This window comes from Dysidea avara, chromosome 2 (genome assembly GCF_963678975.1).
Source record: "Dysidea avara chromosome 2, odDysAvar1.4, whole genome shotgun sequence".
Classification (NCBI taxonomy): domain Eukaryota; kingdom Metazoa; phylum Porifera; class Demospongiae; order Dictyoceratida; family Dysideidae; genus Dysidea; species Dysidea avara.
In genome coordinates this window covers 7,974,306-7,988,903 of record NC_089273.1, presented here as the reverse complement: position 1 = coordinate 7,988,903, position 14,598 = coordinate 7,974,306, and the positions used below count along the sequence as shown (strand labels likewise).

The 14,598-nt window shown below is 37.6% G+C and overlaps 1 protein-coding gene across 1 annotated transcript in view; it reads left to right on the top strand.

Moving 5' to 3' along the window:
* Positions 1 to 14,598, top strand: part of LOC136246543 (uncharacterized) — a 96,166-nt gene that overhangs the window by 77,622 nt on the left and 3,946 nt on the right. The window contains exons 27-29 of the mRNA XM_066038040.1: positions 2,713 to 2,754; positions 4,220 to 4,288; positions 4,368 to 4,428. Coding sequence (XP_065894112.1) covers positions 2,713 to 2,754; positions 4,220 to 4,288; positions 4,368 to 4,428 — 172 coding nt within the window. The remainder of the gene's footprint in view (positions 1 to 2,712; positions 2,755 to 4,219; positions 4,289 to 4,367; positions 4,429 to 14,598) is intronic.

Here is a 14,598-nt window from a genome sequence, read left to right as displayed (position 1 = left end):
TGTGAAGAAAGGTTCCAATGATAAAAACCTGGATATCATTTTATTCGCCTACTCAAGAAGAGTTCAAAAATCTTTGTTTTATTGCAGTAGACTAAAGGATACGTAAGTTATGGGCATTTGTGTACGTCACATCTAAATGATCGTATGCAATCGATTTTTCTTCACTGGTTTCGTCTGTGTATGTAGTGAAGAATGATAATAGAAAAACCAACTTACCCACTAATGGCCTTCCCTATTCATGGTGAACATAATGGTGCAAGTTACAACTCTTTACTGCATTGTATTTGTAAGTTACAGCCATTTTTGTAAGCGCATGTAATTTATTTTCCCAATACTTGCTGTACAAATTGATCTTTCTGTTGTTGCTACTTTGTAGGGCTGTAACTCCAAAAGTTGTTGGCATACAAGGCTGGCCAGAGCATACACTAGGGTTTCCAATGTTAAAATTCAACTTCTTCAAAATAATTTGTTAACTACTGTTACATGTTGGACTAACTCTCACTTGAATACAGCTGCAGTGGCAATAAATTCCATTGCCTTCTTGGGGTAGAAATCGATCGAAATACCTGCAAAATCCGACATTACAAGCTGTAACTCTCAGAAGTCTTGATACTTTTATTGCAATACTGGAGTTCAACGTTCCTCTATGAGTAAACCTTCACCTAAATGCATTGGTAGTTTGATTGGTGAGGTAGGATTTCTGTCACTGCATCATTTGAGCACAATTTTGGGCTCCAAAAATGGGTTTTCGTCTATGGACACCAAACGATTGATAGCTCAAACTTCCTCACACCACAGCAGTAATCATCCATCAATAAAGAAGTCACATACGAAGTAAGGTTAAGTTGTGACATCTCTAACCATCTGGGTGATCGTGATATAGGGAAAAATTAGCCGGAAATCACACCTTCACTACATAACTTGTCTACTCAACTGTTTAAAAATAGATATCTCGGTGTAAAACAACTGTATGATCCATAAAATATAACTAATAGCGAAGTTATCATCACTGCAATTTAGTTGCAAGTTCACTTAGCCTGGTTCAATCAGGCTCATGTGACTAGGAATGGTGTGGTCAGTAATGATACACTGCCTACATTTATTTGTTTATTATTACTGGGCAAGCAATATTTGTATTGAGGGATAAAATCACAGTTGTTGTAGCACTGCAGAAGACATCAAGTGTTTAGATGGCAGAAATCACATGAGCTTCATTGTAATTTCCTTAGCACCATTAAATTTTATTTTACGATCCCTGACAACAATAACCTCACTCCTAGCTGTACTTTAGGGATCATACAGTTGTTTTACATCACGATTTCTATTTTTAAGCAGTTGAGTGGGCAAGTTATGTAGTCAAGGTATGATTTCCGGCAAATTTTGCGTTATATCATGCTCACCCAGATGGCTAGAGATGTCACAACTTAACCTTACTTTGTATGTGATGTCTTTGTTGATGGATGATTACTACTGGAGTGTGAGGAAATTTGGGCTATCAATCGTTTGGTGTCCATAGACGAAAACCCATTTTTGGAGCCCAAAATCGTGCTCAAATGATGCAGCGACAAGAAACCTACCTCACCAATCACACTACCAATGCTTTTAGGTGAAGGTTTACTTACAGAGGAAGGTTGAACTCCAGTATTGCGATAAAGGATCAAGGCTTCTGAGAGTTATAGCTCGTAATGTCAGATTTTTCAGATATTTTGATCGATTTCTACCCCAAGAAGACAATGGAATTTATTGCCACTGCAGTTATATTCAAGTGAGAGTTAGTCCAACATGTAACGGCAGTTAGCAAATTATTTTGAAGAAGTCGAATTTTTACATTGGAAACCCTACATCCACTTAGCTAAGTAGATTATAAAAATTCAATAATAAAGAATTTTTAAAATGCGCCATTTTGTCGGGTTTTCGCAGATCCGGTCACATTTGTGCGACCTGTCTGTTGACTTGATGAGGCACTTTCCATTAGTCATTCTCCTCCCGAATTTCATTCCCGTCCCATTATGTTTTTCTAGAATTCTTCTTACCCCTAAATAGGGATGTGGCGATTATGCCTGCATAATTTTGGGCATAATATGTATGTGTGGGAATCAGGAATTAGGCTAGTATTTTGAGGGCTTTAACAGTAGGAAATCTGCAGATTGCACAATTCTGTTAAAAAATCAAGATACTCTAATAGAGCAGTCAGAAACTCTAATAGAACAGTCACTGAATATTGTTTATTCTAATAAAGCAGTCACATTGAAATGAAATACTCTAATACAGCAGCCAACTAAAGAATTCAAGATTATTTGAAGCTTAAACATCAATGAAGATGGTCTGATACAGCAATAAACTGCCATAATTAGCCAATCACGGTGGTATAATTTTGGGAATAATGGGCAATTCTTAAAAGCATAATAGCTGATTTTTTTAGCACTGCTCAAAAGCATAATACTCAATTTTTGGAGCATAATAGCCTCATGCCTAATGCTAAATGAGGAAACATCCAACTATACTTAGCCAGAATTAGCCATAGCCATTATAATATAGGTGTACAGCTCTCGTAACACTGTGTACATACGCATGTAGTACATACAAGAGTTGTATGCATAGCATACGTGCACATGGCACACATGATAAATGTTTTAATTATTAATGTAACGGTTATTGGTTCTTTTATGTGTGTTTTACATGCCTTGTAATTATGATTCTTTGTTATTTTAGGGCTTTACCATATTCTTCTTCCATGTTTTACGGAACAAAGAGGTAATAAATGTGCACATTAGGAGCTTACACATACTGTAAGATGCTTATGGCACTAATGATGCACATACTGTATTTACTCCACACCTTCAACAATAGCTACATCTGCCAAAATTGATTTTGAAAATTGGTCTTCGACATCATTTTTGAGCATTGAGTGTTGGTCAAATTTGGACAATTTTGCCGGAGTATTCTACGTATGTGAATGACTTTAGTTTATTCATTATGTTTCTTGGTTATTTCAACAAACAAGATAATTAAATGTTTGGGTAACTTAATGATACATTATTCTCTACATGTGTAATACAATATGTACACACACTCACATAATATATTATGTTCGTGTGCATGTCTGCATTGTATGTTACATAAAGCACAACCAATATAACTTGGCCTGAATGTGGACAAAACTCATCCCATCATATAGCACGTCATACAGTATCTCATCACTAGAAATAATATCTGAAATGTTTACTACTGAGGCTGTAGAAATTCACTGCGATGGCATGTTTTGCGTCATAGAAGCTTTAAAAATTTACGTGCTCTGTTCATTGCAGGCCCAGTCAGATATGTTCATATCAGTGCCAACACTAACAGTAATATAGTATAGTACATCCCTACAATAAACTAGAGCTGTGCACCTACATTCACATTTTAATCAGCTGTTTATTGGACACCTGACGATAATCAGTTAATTAGTGCAATTAAATTCCAATATTTGGATATGGTTTTAAACAGTAAATATTTCTTTATGGTGCACATGTGCTTGTGTGACTGATATTAAATTATTATTGGGTGAGTAGATTGATGCATAATAAAATGTATTATACCAAGATCCAGTCACCATGATCTGTTTACCATGATCTGTGTGTTCAGCACTCAATAGCTACTCAAATTTTAGCGTGTATTTGAGTGAAATAATTGGGAGCCGTTTATCGGTTATTTAATATTTATCACTGGTTATTGAAATTTTGGGAATCTTCGATCAATCAATCCATTGTTATTCGTTGAAAGTGAACGCCTCTACAATAAAACATATGTTTAACCAGGGCCGCCCGCAGGGAAGGGGGGGGGGGGGGGGGGGGGGGGGAGGGGAGGGGATAGCTGGGTCATTTTTTCCTGGGTCCTAGCCTGAAAAGGCCCCCCTGGGGCCATATCAAGGTCCCTTAAATACCTGCTAAAAAGATTGATATATTCTAATAGAGCAGTTAAGATCTAGATACTCTAATAGAGCTGTCGCATATTCTTCAGAGGAATAGTGTAGCAAGCTATGTATGTAGTTATAAATAAGGAGATACAGTTAGCGAGGGGCAGCTATTGTCATTGTCAGCATGTAATGACCTTTTTATTTGGTCTTCGACTTACAGCTACCCAGGGGCCCCACTTTAACCCTTTGCCCTGGGCCCCTTAATTTCTCTGGGTGACCCTGCATTTAACATTTTGCTACATTATGTGCCTTTATCTGTAGGTCATAAAATTTTGTCAGAATACTTGGAGACGAATGAAGTCAAAGAGAATAGATACAACAACGTCTAAGGTGAGTGTATAGACAATTAACACTACACAGTATATGAAGGAAAGGACTATCATTATTAATGTATTTTAATACATTACAGGATGTGATGCTTCATAACTATGTTTTTGTGAATACAGCAAATAGTCCACCAATCCAAACTGGTAAGGATTACATGCAAAGACTCTCGTCCACATTATGATCCCACTGATTCAATTAAGTCGACTCACTTTGTATGTGTGTACCCGCAGTCCATTTTTGAACACACAGAGGATATTTTTAATCATTATTGTTTTTTTTTTTGTTTTTTTTTGCAAATAGTTTAAATCCATGAATCAGTTAGGACTTACAGTATCAGTATTGAGTATATGGCATAACTACAAGTTATGTAAATTGCTCATCCCCACCAAAACAGTCAAGCTGTCAGTAATAAGGTGTGGCCCTCCAAAATCCTTAGTGAAATCAAGGGTGTGGCCAAGAAATGGCTGTTAATTCTAATAAATTTCATCAACAAACCTTATTAATTTTATCAATTGCAGCCATGCAGCCATTTCTTGGCTGCCACCATTGATTTCACAACTTTTTCCAACTTGGATTTTGAAGTCAGCACCTTTTACAGCTTGACTGTTTTGTGTAGATTTCATATTTTTAGGGAATCTTGTAATACCCAAAAATTAGCCTATATAGCTGATGTTTGGGTGTGACTTTCCCACATTTTTTCTTATCTATACTAAATATTTTATTTGTTATTGTTGTTTATGCTCTTACTAGTTTGAGGACTTCTAATAGAGCACACATTGAATGTTTTAGAATAGAATTTCCAGGTCATAGATCTATGAAATTATAAGCTAGAATTTTCATATTTTAAAGTAGAAAGTAAGTGAGGTGAACAGCCAAGATAGCAGTGGCTCAGTGGCTAAGGATCTGGGTGTTACGTGTGTAGGACCCTAGTTCCAACCAAGTAGAGTTTTTAGACTTGTTTATACATTCTATTACCCCACGTTGACTGCTCTATTAGAGCATCTTGACCCTACAATTTTACACTTGTTTTATAATTGTGAAAGGGCATGAAAAACTAAGGCATGTGGGCACATATAATTTCTGTACTTTTTCAAACGGTCATGTCCCATATTTTTTAATGTGGTTATGCTATACTATACAATTTTTATCACATCTTAAACAGTTAATTTCCTTTATAATACAAGTTACAGAATGCATGCAGATATGCTATTCCTGTATGGAGATTGTGACCTGTTGTGTGTTGGGGTGTAGTTTGTGCCCACATGGCCTATTTTTGCAAGCCCGGTAACAATATTGTTGCTCTGTGGCTATGACTCCAATGTTTTTCAAACTATCAAAAGGCTCTGATATGATGATCAGCCTATGTACACACCAAATTTCATTATTAAGTGATTTAACCTGTAGCTGTGACGAAAGTTTTGATCATTTGTAAGAAAATAAACACTGTGTATATTATCTGATTCATAGCAAACTTAGCACGTGAATTTGCCTTTATATGCTCTTCACTTATACCAAAGTTCAAGGCAATTTATGTAGTTACACATTTGAATTTATAGCCATTTGTTGCAAACTATTAGAAAAGAAGTATAAGCCTCTGTAGACCCCTTAAGACTTAAGGGAGCATGCTGCAATTTCATATGTGACCGAATTTTGGAAAATCACCCATATGGGTGCATTTGACACCTAAAATATTTAATTTTCAAATCACAAACTTTATAGTGCAAATCTACTTGTTAATGGTTGTAACCCATTCTCAATACCTAAAATTACAAGAAGATTCTTGAACTATTTTTAAAACTGTGTCCTGCTCTTATTAGCAACCCACTATACATGAAAATTCTAATTATTTCACACGTGCCCATAAGGGTGATTTTCCAAAATTCTGTCACATATTATGGCTTCACATGCAAAATAATGGTTTACATTGATTGATCTCTGCTCTCCATCTACTCCATTTTACGTCAGATGTGTTTGTGTCATCATTTCCAGTTAGAGGTACTCATATTAAAACTCGGTTTAGTGTTTTATACCAAAAGCATGGAAATTCTACTAATTTTGGATCTAATCTCTGTCTTTCAGTTCTATATGTTTCTTAAACTTGTCCTCTTCTGTTTGCAACAAAGGTATGAAAGAAATTTTTTGAGTATTTGCTTAAATGAGTTATTGGATTCTCTAAACTTTCAAATAAAACAGCAATCTTCCCTGTTGAGGCCATAGTAGTCATGCCTAAAAATCTGTTCCCATACTGTTAAGGATAATGCTATTTTAAACCGCTACAAGAATTTTTGGGGAATTTCACAATTAACTGTAAGAGAAGAAGGCAACTTGATGTTGTACTTCTTCTAAAAACCAGGCATCATGCAGCCAGCTAACTCATCTGGAATTAACCAACTATGAATGTGTTGCTAAAATTATTATGTTATTGTTTTAGCTAATAGGTTTTTGTAATAATATATAAATAAGTTATGTAATTTTGGATATTGTAATTCATGAAATTTTCAGCATTTTTCAATTACGTTGCTATGCACTGCTAAAGAAGCGTTTGGTAAACAAACATTTTATAACAACACATTACACACAGAAGTATCTTCTAAACGGTTTATAGTTTGACTATTTTTTCCCATAAATTCTCTCAACAAAGCCTCAGAGCTGCTCTTCATTTCCAACGCAAAGAGATAGGCTATTCCTAGTAGTCTATGAGTCCTGCACCATTGTCTTTCATTTGCTAAACACCTGTAGAACATGAAGGGAAGGTAATTCACAAAGTTTGAGGAGAGTCACTACACCTGTATTTCAGACCACTGCAGAAAGAAACCAATTCACCTATTCCGAAGTTTAATATAGGCTTCATTTCACTTTTATTTTTTACATGCAAACTGCTTTCACCATTAACCATTTTGCTCATGTGGGTGCATACGGAAAAACATAGATAGGCAGGCACACACAAGGACACTTTTACAAAAATAATTTCAGTAAACCAGGCCAATGCCCACAGCTGGCCTTTGGCCGGCTGTGGGTGTGTGAGTGGTTTAATTACAACATTTTGTGACCACACCATAATTAATTTGTGCACATTTCACTTTGATTTAAACAGAAGTTCAATGTCTCAATTAAAACATGTGTTATCCATCAGGTGGGGAATAGTATCTAGGCATGTTGGTTTTACAAGCTCATCACAAACAATTTTATTCAAAGAAGCCATAGAGCTAAGTGCTTTCCCCTTTAAAGAGAAAAATCAAAATTTTGAACATTCATATCTCACAAATCGCTGGTGCAGCTTTAATATTTACTTAGTGACCTGCCCTACCTGACAGACAACTACTGTATTGTACCTGTTACATCACACCTTTCAGTATTCGTATTGCAAATAAATGTAAGCTGTGTGACAAAGTGGCATCTCGGTTGGCAATTAAAGTATTGTTCAGCCTGTTCAGAGCACATACCATATTAGCAAAAAGTTTGGCATAGAATTAAAATTGGCAGATGCGTACATGATCACCAAATTAAAATTTTGCTAATGATGTTTCTAATACTTTAACCTTTTGAACAGCACCAGATCAAGCAATAAGCAAGGTACCATATAAACCAAGCCCATCAAGTATGGTGATGTTAACGGTTGTCAAAAGAGAGGTAGTACAAAGTGGAGCTTTGTCAATGTGATAGCAAACGTATATAGTAGTGTTGCACTGATATGCATTTTTTCACATTTGCCGATACCGATTATTTGCCTATTCCTGTAACCGATATGCCGATATTTACCGATATTCTTCAATTCTTCAGAACAGAGGAGGAGGAGCAAAAAATCACTTGAAGTTTATGTGTGTAAACTGCATTTGTAATGATAATGTAATCAATGTAATTAATTGCGTGGGCAGCCGACTTTTACAATGTTTTATACAGTTTTGCTACTATCTCCTTTCATGGAAAATGAAGCAAAGTAGCTAAGCCAGCTTATCAAACAGTGTTTTTAGTGGGACTACAGACTCTTTGTGAAGAGTAATCAACTAATTGTGTGGGCAGCCAATAAATATCCACAGCCTACTATAGCCTTGCAACCATATTTGTGCAAACAAACAAGCCAAAACAGTTACAAAACAGTTACAGCAAATCACTTACTGCTACATTCACCACCTTCTTTACTTTTACCTGTTCATTGCCGTCAATTTAACGATTGATTGTGGGTTTCGGTTAATCGGCAAATTATTTCCTCTTCGTAGCCGATACCGAAACTTGTAAAATTAGCTAATATATATATATTTTTTTTTCCCGGGCTTGATGGACTGCCCTTACCTACCACCCCCAGCACATAAATGGCCTGTGCTGGACAAACCGGGACTTTCTTAGTCCACGGCAAACTGAGACTCTGCCCGAATCAGCTCCACAATTGGGGGAGTCTTAACATAGTGACCGATGGATGAGCGGGCTCCGCGGATGCATTGTATGGAGGACCGCAAGAGAGAAAAAGGTAGACAGCACCTTAACCACCCCATGACAACAGAGTAATCATCGCCCCACTTATTTGAAAGTTGACGAGCCAAGCGTTGATAAAAAACAGAAGCCTCATGAGCCAGACCACCAGAGGCAGACATTACCAGGGGGGTAAAAGAGGCATGCTCCTCCTCACGAATTCTCTGAGCATACGCGCGTTTCTTAATATTCTCGTGCCTCCGATAACAGGAGGCCAGTGATGAGGACGCATTAGAAGCAGCCAGAGGGTTGAACACCCGCACATCCACAAAACATCTTTCACTTCTTCCACCCCAAAAATCATTCATGGCGGTGTCAAGACGGGCACCATCCGTTGGATATTGGCAGAAGCAGGGTAGTCCTGCTGTGAAACCGGCTGGAGCTCTGGTTCAACAGCTACCTGAGAGCATACTTCAGTCAACAGGGTAGCAGTTAGATCTCTGATCTCATTGTGTCGGATAGAAGGCATGCCACCCTTGGGACAGGATAAAGCATGCTCCACTGAAAAGGAAGTCCCACATGCACAGTGAGCAGGAGTCCGCTGAGGAGACCACCCATAACGTAGTGCCACGGCATCATGAAACGCGGACTTATGCAGTGCAAAGCCATGTTCCTGTAGGGGCCGGGTGGTAAGCCAGTTGGAGGCCCCTTTGGCTGAGGCTAGATCTAAAACGCATTGAGAGGAGGGATCCAAGTGGGTACGCAAAATGGAAGATCTATCCGAATAGTTGGAAGATTTGGAATTGCGGATTGTGGACTTGCGAGATAGCTGTTCTGTTTTAAAATTAGATAATATCAATTGTTACCGATAATTCAACCGATTATCGGTGCAACACTAGTATATAGCTAGCGAGATAGTTAGCTAACTTGTATGGAAGGCACAGTCTGCACTAAATTTTATGTAATGAACCTCAGCCAGTGATCTTACCAGCGGTTAATCAAAACAATTCTATGATTGTCTGTAATATCACAAGTTTAGGTCCTACTCTTTCACTGGCAGAAGCAAAGATACACGCAGTGGAGATCTTGCGTGGAGAATGTTCCCAATCACTCTATTTCCTTTTCAGATGGTTGCTGCACTGGAATGCTTTGAATAAATCTCTGCCTTCGATTTACATGAAATAGCCGGTCTCCCTAGTACACAGGCCAATAAGTAGGCAACAAGATAAGGGTTTATACATCTTTGTAAACAAGAAACTATGTAGGTAGCTACACATGTGCAATTTGCTATCTTTTAAGGTTCCACATTAACAGACATCCATTTCATCAAATTAAACTCTCGCCTAATGAAAATTATTGAGCAAACACCAAATATTCTGCTTAAAATTAATGGTGTTTAAAATAAACAGTATCTGTGATGACAAAATGTGATGTCATGATTGAGAAATGGCCGTGTAAATGTGTGGGCTTCAGAGCATGCGGTATTCGAAATGAATATTGTTTGTAATTTTCTACACATGGAAAATTAAGGTAAGTAGTACATGTACCGTGACAGTGCAAAACATTCTCCAACAAGGAAAGCAGACCAAAAAATTTTAAGTTTGGACACAAATAGGCTTATTTGTATTTCATTATATACTATATGCATCACTTTCACTCTTGAATTTATAAACACTATTATAAGGAAACACTATCTCGCCCAATACCTCTCTGTACAAAGTACCTCTCCCCACTTGACTTATGTTTCATGGTCTTCTGATGCTTAAAAGTGCAACACATACACTAACATATTTATAATTATGAATGCTATCATGATGAACATAATCCCTACTGCTTTATGTAGATACAGTGTAATGCTTGTGTCTTTGCTCTAAACATAATTTATCCCACACACCTCCCCTACAGGTCTTATATATGTCAGTACGTCACACTAGAATGCTAATACAAACAACTAGTACATGTATGCATTGGGACCTGCCGATTATGCTGCATAATGTTGAGCATAATGGGTACACATACCTGAAAGCATTGAGCACAATACTAGCATAATAGGAAAAGAATTCTTATGCCATACTATATATAAATCCTTGCTTATCAAAATACAAATCAATGAAAAAGATCTAATAGAACAGTGAGGCATAATAAATATTGAGCATAATTTTGAAAATAATTGGGAAAAAAGTTTCAGTGGTGCTCATAAGCATAGTAGGTAAAATAAAACAATAGTTGGCAGGTCCCTAGTATGCATGCCTACAGCAAACATAAATGTAACTGGATATGCAAAAGGGGGTCTGATAGCCTTTCCGAATTCCAAACTTTCATTAATCATATCTCCTTAAGCGTTTAACCTATCACCTTCATATTACAGCAAACAATAGTGATATGTTAGGGGTATATTGTGACCAAATTTCAGGGTAGTACCATCAAGACACACGGTAGTGTGTCGTGCGGCCCAAGAAGCCGGCGCGCCACACCGTGAGTATATTTACAGGAAGAAAGAAAACGTAATTTTCACACTATTGTATCTCAGTGATCCCTTATCCGATTGGCACCAAATTTGCTACAGAGTTGCCCGCCAGCCAGGGGAGTCTATATTCTAAATTGGAAGGAAATCGCTCCAGCCGATTCCGAGATACGAGCTGCCAAAGTTTCTATTTTTTCTTCGTTTTTTTCTTCGTGTTTTCGCACACTTGCAAAAATTGCTATAAAATGCAAACGCGTACTCCGATCGCCTTGAAATTTGGCACACAGAAAGGGAATCCAAAGGCGAATCCTAGCTTTAAATTTGGTGCAAATCCGATTGATGGTTCAGGAGTTATGACCAATTATTCGCGTAAAACAAGATCGATTTGTTGCCACGCCTACAGGGTAAACCGCTTCATGGAATGAGTTGAAAATTGCTATGTAGATGGAGTAACCATCGTAGGAGTGCCTTTTGGTGGTTTGAAAGAAATCGAGATAAAGACAATGGAGATATGACACAAAATCCAACCTGTGTAACAATTACGCGATGGATTTTTATGAATAAAAAAGTATTAATTTTCACGCCTACTAGGCAAACCGCTTAGAGCAATGAGCTGAAAATCGGTGTATAAGTGGAATAATCTTCATAGAAAGTCCTTGCAGTAGTACAGAAGAATTGGAGTACAAACCACTGAGTTATGATTCGAAAGCCAACTCCGTGTAGCAAATGCGAGATCGAGATACTCTAATAGAACAGTCACCCTAATAGAGCATTAGCCTAATTTATTTACTCCATTATAGAATTTTATTATATTACAAGTTATTCTGTAGGGAGTTCAGCTGCAAACAGTTAATCTTATAGATAGTTCAGCAAGAAGCAAGTCACCCTGTGGAGAGTTAAGCTACAAATATATCACTGTAGAGATTCAGAACATTACAAGTCACACTGAAGAGAATTCAGCTATAAACAAGTCATGCACCCTGTAGAGAATTCAGCTACAATTAAGTCACTCTCTAGAGAATTCAGCTACACACAAGTCACTGTGGAGAGAGTTCAGCTACAAACAAATTACCTTGTAGAGAGATCACCAACAAACAAAGCACTTTGCAGAGAGTTCAGCAACAAACAAATCAACTTGTAGAGAGATCAGCTAGAAACAAATCAACCTGCAGTGTGATCAGCTACAAACATATCAGCTTGTAGAGAGATCAGTTACACACAAATTAACCTGTAGAGAGATAAGCTAGAAACAAATCACCCTGTAGAGAGTTCAGCTACAAAAAAATCACCCTGTAGAGACATCAGCTAAAAACTAGACACAATGCAAGGAGTTCAGCTACAAGCAATCACCCTGTAGAGAGTTCAGCTAAAACAAATCAACCTGCAGAGATCAGCTACAAACAAATTACCCTGTAGAGAGATCAGCTACAAACAAATCAACCTGCAGAGAGATCAGCTACACACAAATCAACTTGTAGAGAGATCAGCTACAAACAAACCATCCTGTAGAAAAATCAGCTAGAAACTAGACACAATGTAAGGAGTTCAGCTACAAGCAAATCACCCTGTAGAGAGTTCAGCTACAAACAAATCAACCTGTAGAGCAATCAACTAGAAACAAATCACCCTGAAGAGAGGTCAGCTACAAAAAAATCACCCTGTAGAGAAGTCAGCTAGAAACAAATCACCCTGAAGAGAGGTCAGCTACAAAAAATCACCTTGTAGAGAGATCAGCTACAAACAAAACACTTTGCAGAGAGTTCAGCTACAAACAAATCAACCTTTAGAGCGATCAGCAACAAACAAATCAACTTGTAGAGAGATTATTTAGAAACAAATCAACCTGCAGAGAGTTCAGCTACAAACGAATCAACCTTTAGAGCGATCAGCAACAAACAAATCAACTTGTAGAGAGATTATTTAGAAACAAATCAACCTGCAGAGAGTTCAGCTACAAACGAATCAACATTTAGAGTGATCAGCAACAAACAAATCAACTTGTAGAGAGATTATTTAAAAACAAATCACCCTGTAGAGACATCAGCTAGAAACTAGACACAATGTAAGGAGCTCAGCTACAAGCAAATCACCCTGTAGAGAGATCAGCTGCAAACAAATCACCTTATAGAGAGTTCAGCTACAAACAAATTACCCTGTAAAGAGATCGGCTACAATCAAATCAACCTGCAGAAAGATCAGCTATACGCAAATCAACTTGTAGAGAGATCAGCTACAAATAAATCACCCTGCAGAGAGATCAGCTAGAAACTAGACACAATGTAAGGAGTTCAGCTACAAGTAAATCACCCTGTAGTGAGTTCAGCTAAAACAAATAAACCTGCAGAGAGATCAGCTACAAACAAATCACCTTATAGATAGTTCAGCTACAAACAAATTACCCTTTAGAGTGATCGGCTACAAATAAATCAACCTGCAGAGAGATCAGCTAGAAACTAGACACAATGCAAGGGTTCAGCTACAAGCAAATCACCCTTTAGTGAGTTCAGCTACAAACAAGTCAACCTGCAGTGAGATAACCTACAAAAATGCACCTTGTACAGAGTTCAGCTACAAACAAATTACCCTGTAGAGAGATCAGCTACAAACAAAGCACTTTGCAGAGATTTCAGCAACAAACAAATCAACTTGTAGAGAGATCAGCTAGAAACAAATCAACCTGCAGAGTGATCAGCTACAACAAATCAGCTTGTAGAGAGATCAGTTACACACAAATTAACCTGTAGAGAGATAAGTTAGAAACAAATCGCCCTGTAGAGAGTTCAGCTACAAAACAACACCCTGTAGAGACATCAGCTAAAAACTAGACACAATGCAAGGAGTTCAGCTACAATCAATCACCCTGTAGTGAGTTCAGCTAAAACAAATAAACCTGCGGAGAGATCAGCTACAAACAAATCACCTTATAGATAATTCAGCTACAAACAAATTACCCTCTAGAGTGATCGGCTACAAATAAATCAACCTGCAGAGAGATCAGCTAGAAACTAGACACAATGCAAGGGTTTAGAGTGATCGGCTACAAATAAATCAACCTGCAGAGAGATCAGCTAGAAACTAGACACAATGCAAGGGTTCAGCTACAAGCAAATCACTCTTTAGTGAGTTCAGCTACAAACAAATCAACCTGCAGTGAGATCACCTACAAAAATGCACCTTGTACAGAGTTCAGTTACAAACAAATTACCCTGTAGAGAGATCAGGTAGAAAAATTCGCCTTGTAGAGAGTTCAGCAACAAAGAAACCACCATGTAGAGAGTTCAGCTGCAAACAAATCACCATGTAGAAAATTCAGTTACAAACAAATCAACCTGTAGAAAGATCAGCTAGAAGAATTAAGTTACCTTGTAGAGAGTTCAGCTACAAAGAAACCATCATGTAGAGAGTTCAGCTACAAAGAAATTACACCGTAGAGAGTTCAGCT